The 20,644-nt window shown below is 41.7% G+C and overlaps 1 protein-coding gene and 1 long non-coding RNA gene across 17 annotated transcripts in view; one reads left to right on the forward strand and one right to left on the reverse strand.

The window, feature by feature from the left end:
- Window positions 1-20,644, forward strand: part of Capn13 (calpain 13) — an 88,427-nt gene that overhangs the window by 20,706 nt on the left and 47,077 nt on the right. For all 16 annotated transcript variants that reach the window (XR_015621981.1, XR_015621986.1, XR_015621980.1 and 13 more), the window contains 3 exon segments: window positions 12,691-12,763; window positions 13,927-14,042; window positions 19,551-19,687. Coding sequence is in view for 8 of the 16 variants with exons in the window: in XM_087553671.1 (XP_087409797.1) it covers window positions 12,691-12,763; window positions 13,927-14,042; window positions 19,551-19,687 (326 nt within the window). In the remaining 8 variants the exon portion in view is untranslated.
- LOC148005101 (uncharacterized) lies at window positions 9,723-18,834 on the reverse strand. The gene is made up of 3 exons (XR_015622235.1): window positions 18,625-18,834; window positions 17,866-17,925; window positions 9,723-11,158 (listed from the first exon to the last, which is right to left on the reverse strand). It is a non-coding gene; the product is annotated as an uncharacterized LOC148005101 (long non-coding RNA).

A 20,644-nucleotide genomic window follows, 5' to 3' on the forward strand; every position in this document is an offset into this window, starting at 1 on the left:
AAATATATTGTTCAGAAAAGGCATAAAAAGAGGAATGTGGGGTAAATTGTGAAGACGCTTTATCATGTGACAGGTGACAGAAGGTACCAGTGTAATTATGCCAACAGCCAATTGCCATTGAGCAAAAAAAAAAAAAAAAAGAAAAGAAAAGAAAAGAAAAAAAAAAGAAGAACTGTAATGCCAACACATCAGAATTCTTTCGGAAAAATATAGGAAAGGAATTATATTGCCACCTGTCCAAAGAAAAGCCTAGTCACCATCTGGAAGGGCTGAGTGACAAGATGATGAGTCTAAGTGTTGCAGACTGAACATCAAATGTTCCCAGAGGCTTGTGTGCCGAATGCTTCATCTCCAGCCGATGGCGGTATTTTGGATGATTCCAGAAATGTTAGGAAGTAGGGTTTAGAAGGAAGAAGTAGGTCATTGAGGGGCATGCCTTTGACATTTATGCCTGGTCCCCAATGCCTTGACTCGTCTCTGCTTCCTGTTCACATCCTCCAACAACCACATCACTACACCATGTTATTACTAAGGCTATCGATAAACCAACTTCCCGAACTGGGTTCCATAATAAACCCTTCCTCGTCTGAGTTTTCCCCAGGCGTTTTAGTCACAGCTGTGTAAAGGTAACTATTTACCATCCATGTCCCTTCCACGAGATCAGTACTTTGTGTGGGAAATTCATGAGAGGTCTTCAAAGAAAATACTGTGAGGCAAATGCTCTTATACAGGGGTGACACCTCTAAAGACAATGGAGAACACTTACTTCCATGACCACTTCAAGTAGGGTGTTTGCCAAGATCTGCATTATATAGGTTTCTAATATAGCAGAGAGCAAATCCAAACCTGGCTTGGAGAGAGGGATCTACGGCCTAGACCGAAGTCATTATGATTACTTAATTCAACAGTTACTTAGTTTAAGGATTATTGGTGGCTTATGTTATTATTCAGATTTTCCAAATACATGACAAAATTTATAATGTATACTTATATGTGTGCACGTACCATATAGCATTGATATATGATTATATAGTCTCAATGATTTGTCAATATCCATACTGACAATATATGCTCATATATAGTAATAAATCTATATTTAACCCATTTATGAATTTTCAAGGAGAAATGTGTGGCAAAGTATTGATTACAAAGTTAGGAATGCTGAGCAACACCATGATATGCAGTCTGCTTCCTAGAGACAGGGGAAAGTCTTAAGTCAGGGGAGTGAGAGCCGGGAAACCCAGAGGTGTGATTCCCCATCTGACCAGGACCAGGAGAAAATCATTTTGTCATCTCAAGCTGAGAACAAATTCTTTCTCCCCTTTGTTATAGTCAGACACTTGATGGGTCGATCAGTTTCGATGTTTCCACCCACACTAGGAGGGGAGACTGAGTTACTGAGCCCACCAATTCAAATAGGAATCTCACCCACCCCTTCTCGGACAAACACACCCAGGGAGGGAGAATATTCTGAGCCTCAAAGATTCTGTCTGTCTCACAGAATCAAATACTTCAAGCCGGGAAAGACTTTAGCTACTAGGATGTTGGGAGGGGAAGAGAGACTCATGTGGCAAACGGACCTGGAACATAGCACCGGACCTGGAACATAGCACTAAACTCCTCTGGGCCTGATTCCTTGCACCTGACGGGTCTCACGCCACAGGATTGCTTTGGATCTTGAATGCTACCGCTGGCTGAACTAATGATTCACGGGTGTGGAAGGCACGGCTCCACGACCTCAGGTCTACAAAACCACCAGCTGATCCTGCGTCACCACCCTGTGGTAGTTTGGCACAGATCTGTCCTAGGATCTTATCACAAACCTTTCCCCCACTGCCCTGGCTCGCTAAGGCCACCTGCTAACCTGGGACTTTCCCGGGCCGAGCTTGCTCTTTCTTAGCCACAGTTACACAGGTTCTCTATGTGCTTTTCTCTGCAAAGCCAGATGTACAACCTGAGATGCCTCTGAGGATCATCACCATGCCCCATCCTACCTTCCCTCTCTGATGAGGGTTAAGGCTCTCAGACCCAGCATGAGGCATGAGGCAGACCCTTAGGGGACAGGAATTGTAGAGATTGTGCCCACCTTTGACCCAATCAGTACCATTGTTTTCTAGGAAACTTGATGTTGGCTATTAATTTCAGGTCTATTCTGTTCCTAACTACTTTTCTATATACTTTTCCCCTCCTCTCCCCCTCCCCCTCCTCCCTCCCCTCCTCTTCCTCCTTCCCCCTCCCTCCCCTCCCCCTCCCTCTTCCACTCCCCTCCCACTCCTCTTTCCTCTTCCTTTTCCTCCTCCTCCTCCTCCTCCTCCTCCTCCTCCTCCTCCTCGTCGTCGTCTTCTTCTTCTTCTTCTTCTTCTTCTTCTTCTTCTTCTTCTTCTTCTTCTTCTTCTTCTTCTTCTTCTTCTTCTTCTTCTTCTTCTTCTTTTTGGTATTGCTTTCTGTTTGTTTTTTCTTTTTGTTTTGTTTTGCTTTGCTTGTAAACTTCCATTATTTTGGTAAAAGGATGTGTGTTTTTCAAATACCTTCATAATATTTAGCTAAGGGATCTAAATTTTCCTCCTTCTGGCCCTTGTAGTGCTATTTTCTGTTATTTCGAATTCCAAAATGAAACTATTCTTGCATTTTTTTCATTCCTACATACATTTCTACTTGATGATAAGCTAGTCTAAGTCTATCTGGTCTGTGATGTCAGCATGTGTGCACATGTATATATATATGTGTGTGCATGTGTGTTTACTCTCATGTTATATATAAGATTTCATTGACTTCTCTTTTTTAATTTTTTTTACTTATTCACTTTATATCTCAGTCCCTGACCCCCTCCCTGTTGCACCATCCCACAATCCTTTCCCCCCACCCCTCCACTTCCCCTCTGCTCTGGTAGCTCCCCCCCCATATTCCCTCCCCCAGCTTGATACTTCAAGTCTCTTTGAGGCTATATACTTCCTCTTCCACTGAGGTAAGACAGGGCAGTCCAGCTAGTAGAACACATCCTACATACAGGCACCAGCTTTTAGGATAGCCCCCACTCCAGTTGTTCAGGACCCACATGAAGCTCAAGCTTCACATCTGCTACATATGAGCAGCTTATATGCAGGGAGGCTTAGGACCAGCCTGTGTATGTTCTTTGGTTGGTGGTTCAGACTCTGAGAGCCCCAAAGGTGTAGGTTAGTTGAGTCTGTTGGTCTCCCTATGTTGTTCCTTTCCCCTTTGTGACCTACAATCCATCTTCCCATTCTTAAGTAAGAATCCCCAAGCTCCATCCACCAAGTGGATGTAGGCGTCTCTATCTGTCTAAATCAGCTGCTGGGTAGAGCCTCTCAGAGAGCAGCATGCTCCTGTCTGCAAGCATAACAGAGTATCATTAATAGTGTTAGGGATTGGTACTTGCTCATGGGATTAATTTCAAGTTGGGCTGGTCATTGGTTGGCAATTCCCTCAGTCTCTGCTCCATCCCGTGTGACTGCATTACTTGTAGACAGGATAGACTTTGGGTTAAAGGTTCTGTGTGTGTGTGTGTTGATGTCTCTTTCACTCCACTGGGGTTTGTGTCTAGATACAGGAGGTGGTCTCTTCAGGCTCCACATCCCCAATGTAATGAATCACAGCTAAGGTCATCCCCATTGATTCTTGGGCACCTCCCTTGCCCCAGGCCATGTCTCATCTTAAAGATGTCTCCTACCACCTTACCCCAGAACGCTTCAGATTTCCATTCATTTTTGTGGCCTTCTAACCAAATTTCCTGCCCTTCCTCACACCTGATCCTGAACCTTGCCACTCCCTTCCCCATTCCCTCTCCCACCCAGATCTCTCCATCCACTTGGACTATTTTATTCTCCCTTCTAAGTGAGATTCAAGTTTCCTCACTTGGGCCTTCTTGTTTAGCTTCTTTCGGTCTATGGAGTATAACATGGTACCTGTATTTTTTTTTTTTTTGGCTAATGTCCACTTGTAAGTGAATACATATCAAACATGTCCTTTGGGAACTGGGTTACCTCACTCAATATGACATCATCAAGTTCCATCCATTTGCCTACAAGATTTATGATGTCTTGATTTTTAATAGCTGAATAGTATTCCATTGTGTAGATGTACCACATTTTCTTGATTCATTCTTCAGTTGAGGGCCATTTAGGTTGTTTCCAGTCTCTAGTTATTACGAATAAAGCTGCTATGAACATAGTTGAGCAAATGTCTTTCTGAGATGTTGGAGCATCTTTTGGGTGTATGCTCAGGAGTGGTATAGCTGGATCTTGAGGTAGAACTAATCCAAGTTTTCTAAGAAAATGCCAAAATGATTTGCAGAATGGTCGTACAAGTTTGCACTCCCACCAGCAATGAAGTGTCCTCCTTGCCCCACATACTAGACAGATGTGCTTTTTCTAGAGCTTTCTATCTTAGCTATTCTGATGGGTGTAAAACGGAATCTCGGGGTCATTTTGATTTGCATTTCCCTGGTGACTGAGGACTTTGAACATTTCTTTAAGTGCTCCTTGGTCATTTGAAATTTCTCTGTTGAGAATTCTCTGTTTAGCTCTGAACCCCATTTTTAATTGGGTTATTTGTGTTGCTGGTGTCTAACTTCTTGAGTTCTTTGTAAATTTTGGAAATTAGCCCTCTGTCAGATGTAGGCTTGTCTAAGATCTTTTCCCAATCTGTGAGCTGATGATTGTCCTTTTAACAGTATCCTTTTCCTTACAGAAGCTTTGCAATTACATGAGGTCCCATTTATCAATTGTTGATCTTAGAGCCTGAGCCATTGGTGTTCTGTTCAGGAACTTGTCTCCTGTACCAATGTACATTTCCCACTTTCTCTTCTACGAGATTGAGTGTATCTGGTTTTATGTTGAGGTCCTTGATCCACGTGGACTTGAGTTTTGTGCAGGGTGATAAGTATGGATCTATTTGCATTCTTCTACATGCAGACATCTGGCACCATTTGTTGAAGATGCTCTCACCTTTCCATTGTGTAGTTTTGTCTTCTTTATTAAAAAGGAAGTGTTCAGAGGTATGTGGGTCTATTTCTGAGTCTTTGATTCAATTCCATTAATCAACGAGTCTGTTTCTGTATCATTATATGCAATAATGATAAATACTATTGCTCTGTAGTATGGATTGAAGTCAGGGGTGGTGATTCCTCCCAAAGTTCTTTTATTGTTCAGGATTGTTTCGGGTCTCCTAGATTTTTTGTTTTACCATATGAAGCTGAGAATTGCTCTTTCAAGGTCTGTAAAAATTTGTGTTGGAATTGTGATGGGGATTGCATTGAATCTGCTTTTGATAAGATGGCCATTTTCACTGTGTTAATCCTACCTATCCATGAGCATGAAAGATCATTCCATCTTTAATATCTTCTTTGGGGACTTGAAGTTCTTGTCATACAGATCTTTTATTTGCTTTGTTAGAATTATACCAAGATATTTTATATTATTTGTGGCTATTGTAAAGGGTGTTGTTTCCTTAATTTCTTTCTTGGCCCATTTATCATTTGTGTAAAGGAGGGCTACTGATTTCTCTGAGTTAATTTTGTATTCCACAACTTTGCTGAGAGTGTTTATCAGCTGTAGGAGTTCTCCGTTAGAATTTTGGGGATCACATATGTATACTATCATACACTACACCAATATCGATACTTTGACTTCTTCCTTTTCAGTTTGTATCCCCTTGATCGGCTTTGGTTGCCTTATTGTTCTGGCTAGAATTTCAAGTGCTATATTGAATAGACAGGGAGAGAATGGACTGCCTTGTCTTGTCCCTGCATCTAGTGGAAATGTTTTAAACGTCTCTCCATTTAGTTTGATGTTGGCTTTTGGTTTCCTGTATATTGCTTTGATTATGTTTAGGTATGTGCTCTGTATCACTGATTTCTCTAATACCTTTAGTATGAAGGAGTGATGGATTTTATCAAAGGCTTTTTCAGCATCTAATGAGATGAACATGTGATTGTTTTTCTGTCAATTTATTTATATGGTAGGTTATGTTGATAGATTTTTATATATTGAACTATCCCTTTGTCCCTGAGATGATTCTACTGATCTTGATGGATGGTGGTCTTTGGTGTGTTCCTGGATTTGGTTTGAGAGTATTTTATTGAGTATTTTTGCATGAATGTTCATAAGAGGGATCTCAGTAGGAAGTTGAATGTTTGTATGGTTTAGATTTATTAGGGTGACTGTACCCTCATAGAATGAGCTTCCTCTGTTTCCATTTTGTTGGCTCATTTGAATATTGATAGAATTCTGTTCCAAAACCATCTGGCCCTGGACTTTTTTTTTTTTTTTTTGATTGGGAGATTTTTAACGACTGCCTCTATTTCCTTAGGGGTTATGGGGCTGTTTAAGTAGTTTATCTGATCTTGATTAAACTGTGGTAAGTGGAATATATCTAGAAAATCTTCTATTTCAATAAGACTTTCCAATTTTGTGGACTACAGATTTTTGAAGTAAGACTTAATATTCTTTGAACTTTCTCAGTGTCAGTTGTTATGTCTCCCTTTTCATGACTGATTTTCTTTATCTGGGTACTGTCTTTCTGTCTCCTGGTTAATTTGTCTATCTTGGTGATTTTCTCAAAGAACCAGCTCTTGGTTTTTTTGATTTGTTGTTTTATTTTCTTTGTTTCTAACTGATTGATTTCAGCCCTGATTTTGATTATTTCCTACCTTCAATTTCCTTTTGATGTGCTTGCTTCTTTTTTTCTAGAATTTTCAGGTGTACTTTTAAATTACTGATGTGAGAACTTTCTAGTTTCTTTAAGGAGGCATTTAGAGCTACGAACTTTCCTCTTAGAACTACTTTCATTGTGTCCTATAAATTTGGGTGTGTTCTTCTTTCATTTTCATTGAATTCTACCAAGTCTTTCATTTTTTTCTTTATTTCTTTCCTGACACAGAGATTAATGAGTAGGGAATTGTCCAATTTCTAATAGTGTGTAGAATTTCCAGTGTTTCTGTCTTTATTGAAGTTCAGCTTTAATCCTTGATGGTCTGATAAGATACAAGGTGTTCTTTCAATTTTCTTGTATCTGTCGAGGTTCGCTTTGTGACTGACTATATGGTCAATTTTGGAGAAGGATCCATGAGGTGCTGAGAAGAAGGTTATTCTTTTGTGTTTGGGTGAAATATTCTACACATGTCTATTAGGGCCATTTGATTAATAATGTGTATTAGCTTCTTCATTTCTCTGTTTAGTTTTTATCTGGATGTTCTGTCAATTAGTGAGAGTGGTATTTTGAAGTCTCCCACTATTAATGTGTGTGATTTAAGCTTTAGGAAATTTTTTTTTTTTACAAATGTGAGTGATTGTGTTTGGGGCATAGATGTTCAGAATTGAGATATCATCTTGGTAGATTTTTCCTTTGATGAGTATGAAGTGTCCTTCCCTGTCTCCTTTGATTAATTTTGGTTGAAAGTCTATTTTATTAGATATTAGAATGGCTACTCAAGCTTGCTTCTTGGGTTCATTTGCTTGGAAAACTTTTTTCCAATCCTTTATTCTGAGGTAATGTCTCTTTTATGGCTGAGGTGTGTTTCTTGTATGTGGAATGATGGATCCTGTTTTCACATCCGTTCTCTCAGCCTGTGTCTTTTTATTGGGGAATTGAGTCAATTGAGGTTGAGAAACATTAAATATTAGTGATTGTTATTTCCTGTTATTTTGCTGTTGTTGGTGGTGGTGATGGTGGTGGTGGTGGTGGTGGTGGTGGTGTGTGTGTGTGTGTGTGTGTGTGTGTGCAATTTTCTTGTTTTTGTTGGTATGGAATTACTTATTTCCTGTGTTTTCTTGGCTGTAGTTATTTTTCTTTGATTGGCGTTTTCTAGTATTTTCTGTAGGTCTGGATTTGTGGATAGATAGCTTTTAGAGTCTTTGTTGAGATGTTGGGTGTCATTCTGATAGGTATGCCTTTGTTTGCTACCTGGCCTTTTACTCTTAGTATTCTTTCTTTGCTCTATAGATTTTGTATTTTGATTGTTATGTGTATGAGGATTTTCTTTTCTGGTCCAGTCTAGCTGGGTTTTGATAAGCTTCTTGTATGTTTATAGGCATCCCTTTCTTTAAGCTAGAAAAGTTTTTTTAGAAAAAATATTTTCTGGGCCGTGGAGGTGGGACTCTTTACCTTCTTCTATGCCTGTTATTCTTAGGTTAGGCCTTTTCACACTATCCCAGATTTCCTGGATGTTTTGTTTCAGGAATTTTTTAGATTTAACACTTTCTTTGACCAACGTATCAATTTCTTCTATTGTGTCTTCTGCACCTGAGACGTCTTCCATCACCTGTGTTTTGCTGGTGATGCGTGCACCTGTCGTTCCCGTTCTCTCCCCCAGGTGTTCCAGCTTCAGGAATTTCTCAATTTGTGTTTTCATTGTTGTTTCAACTTCTACTTTCTGGTCTTGCACAGTTTTATTTACTTCCTTCACCTGTTAAATGTATTTTTCTGATTTCTCTAAGAGATTTATTTATTTCCTCTTTAAAGACCCCTATCATCTGTATAAGATTGGGTTTAAGGTCATTTTCTTGTGTTTGGATTGTGTTAGTGGGATAGCTATGCTTTGAAGGTGTCATGCTGCACTGGCTCATGTTGACTGCATTCCTTCTAGGGCCTTTATCCATCTGGATGGTTTTGGTCCCTGGATGTCCTCGTTGGAGTCCATACTGGGGGCAGGGACAGGGGGTTGGTGCATGGTCCTTAGTGGCCCTGGTGTGGCAGACCTCTGACTGATACTCTTTTGGGCTGTAAGGTTCCAGACCTGCAGTTCTATATGGTTCATGAGCTTCAGGTCTGATGAAGGTAGACTGAGAGGTGGCAGGAGAATGGAGGTCCCCCTGTGATAGCAGGCTACTTAAGCAGCTTGGCTTGTCCCAGAGGACTTAGAGCAGGGAAAATGGGTAGAGGAAGGGAAGCTTACTTGTCTGGTTCAAGAATCTGACAGAGGCAGCAAGAGAATGGAGGTCCCTCTAGGACAGCAGGCTGCCCAAGGTAGCTTGTCTTCGCCTAGAGCTTCGCTGACTTTAAAAAGAGACACACCAGAAGGGGGCATCAGACCTCATAACAGATGTTTGGGAGCCACCATATGGTTGCTGGGATTTGAACTAAGAACCTCTGGGAGAGCATGCAATGTTCTTAACCACTAAGCCATCTCTCCAGCCCTTCACCGACTTCTTAATTGGCAGTACAGTTCTTTCTTTTTTCTTTCTTTCTAAACACTGAAACTGTAGATTACACAGGACATATTTATCCCGTGAAAGTGTGGGAGAATTCAGCAGGAAAATTACATAATGGGGGTACTAAGATGATAGCCTTCGAAATCTTAAAAATATTGATCAGGATTATTGATTTGGGGGTATAATTTACTAATTTAAGCCATTTTGTCATTAATTTTTTTTCAGAAAGTTATTAGTATTTTTAATTGATTAACACAAAATTTCCTGCTGTGTTTTTATATTCCCAACGCTCATTTTTATTTTTAATTTTATTCTGGTTTCTTTAGCTTATTTATCAAAGATCAGTTCTGTGTAAAGCCACTATCCTGAGCAGAACAATTTATTTACCTTATTATTCTTGCTGTATTTCTGGCTTATTTTATAACTTACAGGTTGTTTTCCTTATCACTTCCTTCCTCCCACTTTTGTCCCTTTCTTTCTATTATCTATGAATTGACTGCTTAATTTATGTTTGATTCTGTCTTGTTTAATAATGAATGCATTCGAGGCTACGGGTTTGTCTATGAGCATAGCCATTTTAATTTCGCAGCTATCACACAGGAGAAAGAAATCAATAATTATTGAACAACACACCCTGTCAGATGCTGTGTTAAGTGTTCCACATCCTTCCTCATTTGCAGAATGGAAGGACTCATCCTGCTTTGTGAGTCTGTGGGGAGCCTGCAGGGACTAGCCTAGGGGTACCACAGCTAGTGCTCAGTGGATGAGTTATAAATGGTGGTCATCAACCTGCTTCACAGTCCGATTCTCTCAACTGTCCCTACATTTTGTCACTATGTTGGCAATTGAGCTACAGCAAAGAAGGAAGTGTTCAAGGTCTCCAGGTCACCTGAGGAGAAATGTCAGGGCAAAATTCCATATGCAATCTGTCTGCAGAAACCTTTGAGACACAACACTTTCTGGTGCAAGTCGTGGGACCAAAGCCAATGGAGCAGCAACAGAGGAACAGAGCAGTGGATAAAGATAACTACAGGATGGGCCATGCTACTGCCTCAAACCTCCATGCTCTCTACCTTCTCTTGTTATATGTGCACATGGAGGCCAGAGGCAACTTCAGCTGTCCTCCATCTTTAGCTACCATCTATCTACCTTGACTTTTACAATAAGGTCTCTCACTTTCAGCTGAAGTTTACCAAGTAGGCCAGGCTAGTTGGTGAGCTAGCTCCGGATATTCACCTGTGTCTGCCTCCCTGGTGCTGGGATTAGGAGAAGGCTCAACCACATCTGGCTTTTTACTATATATATTTTACCTACATTTATATATTTTTAAAACAAGAGTATTTTTAATATTTGAAAGCATAATACAATCTCATCATTCCCCCTTTCTCTTTCCTTCCTCTATCCCCTTCCATGTGCCTCCTTTTGCTTTCTCTCAAATTCAAGGCATTTTCTTTAATTATTGTACACATACATATTCCAGAAATATAAATGCAACCTAATCGATCCTATAATATTACTTATACATTATAATTTACCATTCAGTGTTGGATAAGCAGTTGAGGGGCCCTTCCCTATAGAAGACTATTTCTCCCACTCTCAGCCTTCCTTGGTTGCCTGTAGTGTTTTGGGGACCTCATGACCTGTCCTCCTTCCATGTTAACACGTCTATTGGTACCATCATTGCTCAGTTCATGTTTAGTCAGCCATATTGAGGAGACTTCATAGTTGTAGTTTCTCTGGTATTCTAGGAGATACAGTCTCACAGCAAACTTCCTGTTCTGGCTCTTATAATCTTCCCATCCCTCTTTCCCCCCAATGATCCCTGAGCCGTAGGTGTTGGGATTGTATTACAGATATATCCCTTGGACCTGGGCACCACTCGATCTCTCCTGTTCTGCATTTTGATGAGTTGATGAGTTGCGGTTTTCTTCAATGATCTCCACCCATTGCAAAGAGAAGTTTCTTTGATGAGGGATGAGCACCATAGTTATCTGTGAATACAAGGACAAATATTTAGTTAGGGATTGTGATGGCTTAGTAAAGTGGTGGTTGTAGGTTCTCCTCCAAGGTCCATGACTTCACTAGCCCCTGGCAATTGGCTAGCTTTCAGGTACAAGGCATGCTTTTCTGTTGAGTAGCCTTTAACATGGGGCCTGGGGACCAAACTCAGGTCATCATGCTTGCTTGAAAGGCAAGTATTTTACCACTGAGCAACATCCCAGAGCTTCCACCTTCTTTTCCTATTCCTATGAGTGAGGCTTTGGAACTGGATGTTTTCATTCAGATAGTAGACCTCCTTTGAGACGTGTAATCCCTTTTCCTAATAGAAGTGACAAGCCATGGTCATTGAAGTGCCCCCACTCGCCAGCCAATGTACAGAAACATGGCCCCTCAGGGCAGCTTTTGCTGCTTATGTGACTTAGAGACCTTTCTAAGTATACTCTGCCCGTGCTTATAACAGAGGCCCCATAGGACAGCCAAATTGCCTCTCCTGGCATCAGATGGGATCAGTTCACTGGTGATGAAGCAAGGGAAAGCTGCTATTAAGATGCCCTTACTTGAGAAAATGCAGGCTCGTGCACCTTCTTGCGAAGTCCTTGGTCCATGTTGTCACTGGGAAGTCCTGGCAGTGCTTGAAGGACTGAAGGGCTGCACATAGTGTAGTTCTCTGTCCTTCCAGGGCTGCTAAGACCCTGCTCTCTGAGGACTTTGTGTCAGTGTGAAAGGGAACAATAGCAAAACAATTCCCAAATTATCCAAACAATAGACTAAGAGCCATACAGAGAGGTCACAGAGAAAAACCCCTGGGCTCCTTGAAGGAAACAAATCCAAAAGGCTGATGGGCCCTGGAGTAAGAGCCATAGCTTTATGCAAGTGTGACCTGAAAGTACCTGCAGGTCCCACTGAGGACTTCTCATAATACACACATCTGCTGTGAGTCCTCCAAACTCATCCAGATGTCGTCACACATTGACACTATAGTATTCCTCTACAGTGTCTAGCAAATGTGTGTGGGATAGATGCCAGGGAAGGATAGAGGTCCCCCAGACTCAGTCTGTGAGTAGCTAGGGGCAGGGTGGGCAAAAGCTGATCTCCCAGGCATGCTGTTTCCCCAGTGAATCTTTCCTTGGAAAACCTGAAGTCCTGATATTTCTCAAAGTCTCACCTGATGAGTGGATATCATTCACTTTTATTTGTTTATAACCTTCTAATAAAACACAGGCTCGTTGGGAGCAGAACATCTGAGAGTACTTGATAAAAAGATCTTCAGACCTTATTTATGAGGCTCCTTTGCTGGTTTCTTTGTGTGTTTATTGCCTAACTTGTGCCCGCCCCTTTGACACCTGCTTTCCCGAGAGCCATAAAACCTGAAGAACAAAGGAAAGTTTCCTAATTCATATTTTAAGCACCTATTTAAGGATTAACCTCTATCCCTCAAGGGCAAAGTGAATGATATTGTTGATACCACACTGATGCAGAAAGGGAGGAAAGAAACTCACAGCTTTTCGTTGTCTTTTGTAAGGATTTATCCTTCGGCCCCCCTCACTTCATTCTGGAAGGTGCAAGCAGATTTGACATCCAACAAGGAAGAGCGGGTAAGACTCCATGGCTCCCATCCTGCCTTTTGCCTTGGTTTTCAATGAGAAATCATGGTCTTAAGCCAAGTTCATAGATACCTATCCTGTATCTAGCTACCATCTATCTATACTGCCCTGTATACTGCTACTAGCCTGCAATCTGCCCATTGGACTTTCTAACTGGAGAAAGGTGTCTGAGGGTGCCTTTGTGATTTCTGCTCTGAGCACAGCAGCTGGCATGAAAATTGATGGGGTTGGTAGTAAGGGAGAGGACTGAGAGGAGGAAAATCAAGTATTTGGAAGGGCTCACACTGATACCTGTGGAGAAGGTCAAAGCTAGTAATCCCTCCAGGGGAAATGAAGTAAACTCCTGCATGGGCTAGAGAGTCCCCTGGATAGGAATAAACAGGGCAAACATTAGCTAAGGAAAATAGCAGTGTCTTCTACAATTGTATAAAGTATCATAGCTGACTCTGCTCAGTGATTTTTTTTAAATGCTATGATGCCAGCCCTGGGCAATTCTAGGAAAAAGAATCAAGGAGCAAGATGAACCCCTTAATTGGCAAAGTCTAGCTGGGGCTTCCTTGGCATTCCTCACCAGACCATGCCCTAACCCTCTCCCCTAATACCTACACCACCAGCATAGCACCTCTTTTTTATCTTGCTTGGAACTGGCTCAGTAAATCTTATTCTCCAGTTTTCCTCACTCGGGCCTATACTGGGCAAAAATTCAGTAGAGGTTGACGATCCTTAGCTCAAAACCCCCAAATTTTAACTGTTCTAAACTCTGAAAATCTTTTCAATACTACATGGTATCACAAAAAGAAAATTATATACCTGATCTCACATGGATGGTCACAGTCAAAACCCATGTGTGAAAAATAAGACTTAAGGAAAATAAGTCTGAATGGAGGGAGAAATAAGAAATGAGTATGAGGGAGATGTATGTGAAACGTGAAGGAATTTATATTTAGATTTGGGTCTCGTTCCCATATAATTTTTTATGTATGTGAAGATATTCCGAAATTTAAAATAATTTGAAAATGTTCTGGTCTCAAAGATGTCAGATTGATATTTGTGTTGTAATCTTAGCAAGATGTGGTATCCAGGAACCATAAAATTTAAGGGATGGGATTTCCGGGTATGACCAGTTGCCTTCTTACGACTTTATCACCACCCAGGAGACTGCTGGTTCCTGGCAGCACTGGGTTCTCTGACCCAGAACCCGCAGTGTCTGCAGAAGATCCTGATGAACCAAAGCTTTTCGTACCAGTACGCTGGGATTTTCCACTTCCGGGTATGTGCAAGTATACTCTCCTAGGATGAGAAGCTCTTACGGGTCATGAATATTCTAATGGCTTGGGAGCCTGAGATAAAAGTGACATCTGCGTGTCAGTATTCCTCCACTTCCTCCATAACATGGTTCTGCTTTTTGTTTAACGGCCCAGTCATACACAGAGAAGAGGAGAGCTGAGATGCTTGTGTGGAAATCAAAATGGTAGAAACAGGATGTAGAGAAGTCCCTTGGGCATACTCTGTGCCCTTGTACATAACAATTAGTGAAAGAAACACTGACCTAGTACCCTAGAGGTGACAAGCATTGAGCTCTTGCCTTCCATGTGCCACACTGTGGTATTCATGACAGGGTTGGGAATCAGCATCTGAGGATAAGTTCTGCTTCATTAGTCATTCCTCTTTGCTCAAATACCTTGGTAATCTCTGCACACTTCTCTTCCATGGGAATTTTAAAACAATTTTGTCTAATTAAACAGAAAAGCCACTGTGATGTAGAATAGAACAGCATGTAATTTATGTATTAATTTGGAAAAATTACACTTTTATTGTTTTAATTATTCCTTTCCAGAAACGAAGTATATCTTTCTATTTATTCAGAACTGATTTTATGCCTGCCCATAAAATGTTACAGTTACGTTTTCATATTGGTGCTGTATCCTTCTTGCTAAATTTATTCTCAAATATTTTACAACTGTATAGCCAATGTGAAGTTCTTTTGGCTTTTATTCCCCACTATCCAAGTAGATATTGCTGGGAAAAGAGAGAAGCAACAACCTCTTGCATAGTAAACTCTCTGGACACCTCACCAAATTCTTTCTTTTTCTATGATTGAATCTGGATCTTCAAGCAGTTGTTTCTCCTCTTTTCACGACCCTAGTCATCATTTTCCTCTTTTGCTTTGTCACATTCCCTGAATCAGAGTGACAAGAGTCAAACTCACACTCCTATGGATTTTAGTAAGGGGCTTTCCTGATGCTATCAGCCCCAGTTTGCTAAGAGTTTCCTTAGAATGTGTGCGCCTGGGCCGTGTGAAGTTATTTTCTGTGTTATGTTATTTTTAAACCATGTTTGAGTTACACTATCTTTGAGATGCTATTATATCCTTGGTTATTTGAAAAAGTTTTAGTATTGTTTGCTAATCAAACATTCAGCACAGCAGACCAAAAGGGAAGCATACCAAAAAACAGGCAAATCTTTTCAAAATATGACTTCTTTAACTCTTCTATAGCTATTAATTTAGTCTATATAACATGTTTCTCTTGGAGATATTTCTTCTTTAACTTTATTTCTTGAGATAATATAATTACATTTCTCACTTTTTCTTCCTTTCCTCCCTTCAAAGTCTCCCATTTATCCCTCCTTGCTCTCTGTCAAACTCACGGCCTCTTTTTTCACTAATTTTGTGTGTGTGTGTGTGTGTGTGTGTGTGTGTGTGTGTGTGTGTGTGTGTAGATAGATAGATAGATACATAGATACATAGATACATAGATACATAGATACATAGATACATAGATACATAGATACATAGATACATAGATACATAGATACATAGATACATAGATACATAGATACATAGATACATAGATACATAGATACATAGATACATAGATACATAGATCCTTGCTTGTATGAGAACTAGCTTTCAGAGTACTAGAAAGCTCTATGCAAACAGCCAAAGGAGGGGGACAATCAACAGTCCTGCCCAGCCATGATGCCTATGAACCAGCATGGCGCAATAACCCAAAGGGTGCAGTAGTGGCACACATACCTTGGTGGTAACCAACAACTCTCTAATTGGACTTAAACATTCTCAACACGAGGGAAAACATACCAGGTACAGGAAACCTAGATCACTCATCAGTGCTAGGGAAGTCAGTTGTCTTGGAGGAAAATAGGTAACCACCGCTTTACTAAGTCAGCACGATCCCTAGCTACAACAATCTTAAAACATTTGTCCTCACAGCCACAGATATTTATTATCATTTTATTATTACTATTAATTATACTTTATCGGCAGGACTGTTTCTCAATACAATGTCTTAAAGCTGCTTCTGGGATTCTCTTGTTAATATGTTGTTGTGTGTGGGCCAACAAGACGTTTCAGCAGGTAAGAGTCAAGCAAGCTTGATGGTCTGTGTTCAAGACCCAGGACCTACAGAAGACCTACTGCAGCAGAGTCCTCTGACTGGATATATACGCAGGCAAATGCATCCTCTTAGGTCTTTCTTTACGCCTTCTCAATCTCACTGTCACTGATATAGGTATGCTTCGTAAAGAACACTCAACGCTTATTGCTTGGCAACCTCTTCTGCCCTCATTTCCTTTGACCATGAGGTTTTATTTAACTTCACCAGAGAGAAGTAGTCCCTTGCATCATCAAGTTACATGAGAATGCATCTGGTCTCAGTGAAGGGCATCTTATTTGGAACTGGATTATTCTGTCATGTTGCTTTTCCTCAAAATCCCCATTGTCCCATAGACTTATAATTTCCATTGTTGTAGAAAAGTCCAGTGTTGGTCATACTGTACTATCAAACCATAAGGCTCTAAAGGACTGTTTCTCCCTGGAGTTCAGAAATTTCTCTAGGATATATTCAGATGTGTATGATTCTAAAGTTACTCCTGAGGGCTGGAGAGATGACTCATCAGTTGACAACACATATTGCTCTTACAGAGGACATAGTTCAGTTCCTAGCATCCACCATCCACATGAATGGCTTCAACCCTCCATAACTCCAGTTTCTGGGTAGTTGATGTCATCTTCTGGACACCTGTACACACACACACACACACACACACACACACACACACACATACACCCTTAAAATTTAAAATCTAAACTAAAAGAAATATTCTTGGGCTAGGGAGATGGCTCAATCATGGCAGTATGCACACACAGACATACACAGACATACATACATGTACATATGCACAAATGCATACATGTATAATACATACATACTCTTCCCGGAGGGTGTATGAGACATTCATCCTAGACCAGCCTCCTTCTTTTGCTACTTTTCACTCCATCATTGCTGTAACTCCTTTTGATTCTGTTCCTCACTTCCCAAAATCCAGCTAGACAATACTAGGTCTTCTGACAGGCTCCCTAGTGATGCAGTGCTGCCGAGAGTGATCCAAAACCTACAGTAAGAGCACTGTAGAACATCCAGAACTGAACTGAGCATAGGCTTACCATAGCACTGCCAGCACTGCTTGGCCATGCCTTGGGTTACCATAACCAGATAGTCAGCATGACACACTCTGCCCTTCTAGGTAACAAAGAAAGCCAAACAATTACCCCAAGACCTTTGGTTTGTAGAATGACCCTGCCTCTGCACTTATCCTAAGTCTAGTAGCCTGTATTTAATCCCCAGGACCCACAGGGTGAAAGGAGAAAGTTGTCTTCAACAACATGTCCTCTGACCTTTGCATACATGCTGTGATACACACACACATGCACACGCACATACACACGCATGCACACACATGGTAAAAACTCCCGAGCATCAACTACAGGGCTGACCTCTGTCGGTCTCTTCCTATTACTATGATAGAGTCTACTTCTAGAAAACACAGTGCCCATGTACCTCAGACGCTTTGGCCCGAAAAATTCTTATTTCCCTGTCAGACACATGGCACTGGAAAAATGTCACCTGCATGCTTTCTGAAGGGTTTAAGCACTATCCATATGTCTGTCTTCTAGAAAACACAAGCCATGGCTACATTTCTGACCACTAGTCAGCTTACTTTTTGGTCTGTATTGAATATTATGTATATACATTATCAATATTTATCTTGAATACACATACTCACACGCTTACCTTGCAACAGTCATCCTCTCTGGTGTTCTCCTTGCATAGAGAAAGCATGTTTGATCAGCCCTGCTAGTGAGAGAAGAATGAGATGATGTTGACTGACGTCTAAGACAAAGTGGCCATAATAGCCCCCTTGTCCCAAGGCACCTTGTTTGCCATGACGCCATTCTGGGTGCTAAACAAAACAGCCATAAAATGTCATAAATCACAGTCCCTCGGAACCACACTGTCTCTCAGTCTTAGCCTTCTAGATAATTCTTCTATCTTATCATCATTAGACAGATGGGAACTGACTAAAGGTAAAGTGAGTACCTTGCCTCGTGACGGTTATAAGATAGTAAGAGGCGAAACCAAGTTCCAGGCACAGTTCTACCAATTGGACATTATCCACTCCATCTATACGCAACTAGTCCAAAGTTGAATGAATGGCCTTCTTGTCTACCCTTTGGGAACTGCACTTAACTCTCCTTGATGGCCTTCAATAGCATCCTTATTTCCCGAGCTTTACTGCCAACACAGCTTGCCGGTTGCTTCAGGAGGAACATTCATCCAGTTGTGCCCCAGCCAGCTGCAGTGCCCTGGCTTGTTAATGACCATGAAAATATCTTTTCCTTGTTTCCACTGACACCTCAGTCTCTGTCTCCATCCGTGACCTGATAGCGTGTGGTCAGGTGTGTGCGACAACCCTGAGACATCCAGCTTTGGAAAGGGTGATGAGCGCTCACAACCGCTCCACTTTAGCAAGCCCCCCTGGGAGACACATACCTTCATCCAATTCATCTCTGAGCTGCAAGTCCTCATGCTCCACCCAGCTCGATGGAAACCAACAAAGACACTCAGAATGCTGGCTTGGTAATGAATGTTCCTCATTTGCTGACGTCCCCGGGTGAACCATTTAGAGTTGAATACTAAAGATGAGAGCAGTCTGCTTTGGAGAGGAACATCTGGCTCGTTTGTACTCTTAGCAGTAAGAGCGCCAGGCAGTTTCACTTCTCTCATATAATAGCAAGGCCAGTGTGACATAAGGACAGAAGGGCCAGAGTTAGGCTGTCACTGTTCAGTCCTCCTGAGCCAGCCACATAGCTCTGCCTCCAGGCCTTCACCCATTCTGTCTTCATTATTTGAGGTGCATTTGCAATATGTCTGTCATGCTTCCTTCCTGGAGCCCTGAGCTCCTGGTCAGCTGTCCTGCCTTGTCAGAGCCCTGTATCTGCCACTCCTCTTGTTATTTAACATATGTTCCCCCTGCTGCCCTGTATGTGCAAGAAAGATCGGGAGTCTCCCGGATCTGTTTGAAGCTCACAAAGGATATGTCAAAACCAGGCTACAGTTAATCGCAAACCCGAAGTACATCCCACACACCCTTCCTCCCTGCCTCAATTTCCCTGAGCTATTTCCACCTTTTTTCTTGATTTTTGCCTTGTTTGCTTTTTCCTTTTGTCATTGGCGATGACACGCACATGCTCTTTGGGCTGGGATTTTCCTCTGGACAGAGTTTGTATTTGAGAGATGGAAGTTATGGTCCAACAAGTTTTGGCTTAGGTCAGAAAGGTGCAGAAACTCCCTTCTGGCCTGGCAGTACTAAGGCATATTCCTGAGCCCCTGTGTCTGAGGGGAGAAGGCACCCCAGTGGAAGGGCATGCTGAGACCGGAGCTCAGGAGCCTCACACATATCCTTGTCTTTCCTCCAGTTCTGGCAGTGTGGTCAGTGGGTGGAAGTAGTCATCGATGACCGCTTGCCTGTCGTAGGCAACAACTTCTGCTTTGTGCATCCTCGCAGAGGCAACCAAGAATTCTGGCCCTGCCTGATGGAGAAAGCCTATGCCAAGTAAGTGTGGGCAAGCCTCTGCCTGCCCTGTGTCTCACCCTCACAGATGTTTCCTGCCAGCTGGCCCCGCAGCTTATGAATTCCTTCTGGATGCAAGCAATGCCCTGGGTGTGGTAGCCCACACCTTTGATCTCAGCATTAGGAAGCTGAGGCAGGCAGATCTTTGAAGCCAGCAGATCGTTGAACCACCTGGGTATCTACATAGTGATACCCAGGGCAGCCGACTACATAGTGAAACCTTGCATCAAAACAAATGAACGAACAATGTGCATTTGAGCATCTGAGATTTGGTTACCAAGGGAAACAATCTAATAACTAATTGCCAAAGCAAGATTTGGTCCTGGGGCTGTGAGGAGAGACCCACAGACACATAGTGAAGTTTGGAATAGGCAGCTCTACGTTCCTGTAACATGGGTGATAGGCAGATATAAGAATCCAAATGAAATACGGCATCTGAAGGAGAATGATTCCAGGATCCTCCCATGGGGGTTAGAAACCATGATGCTCACGATCCTTCTATAAAATGGAATAGTATTTACATATAAAGTATACACATCCTATATGCCAAAATCATCTACATATATTATATATAGTATCTACATGACATAAGTCCTATGCAAAAAGTTGTGTTTAGGAAATGATGACAAGGGATGTTTATACATGCTCAGCACTGACGAAATTGGTTTCCAACATTTTCAATCCATGCTTGGCTTAATAGTGGGTACAAAGGCTTCCAGAGTCAAAGGATTGACTATAATCCTGCTTGTAGTCTGACTGGGGGATAGACAGGGAAGTGATCCTGACTCCCTGGCCAACAGAGAGAGAGAAGCAGAGGCTGCTGGAAGAGTGACTGATGTTTGAATGAGGGTAGAAGGATGGATAGGACTCTACAGCAAGGGAAGAGTTATGTGTAGGGCGAGTGAGAAGGAGACAGACAAAAGCTTTGGAGAAATACTT

This window comes from Rattus norvegicus, chromosome 6 (genome assembly GCF_021556685.1).
Source record: "Rattus norvegicus strain SHRSP/BbbUtx chromosome 6, alternate assembly SHRSP_T2T, whole genome shotgun sequence".
Classification (NCBI taxonomy): Eukaryota; Metazoa; Chordata; class Mammalia; order Rodentia; family Muridae; genus Rattus; species Rattus norvegicus.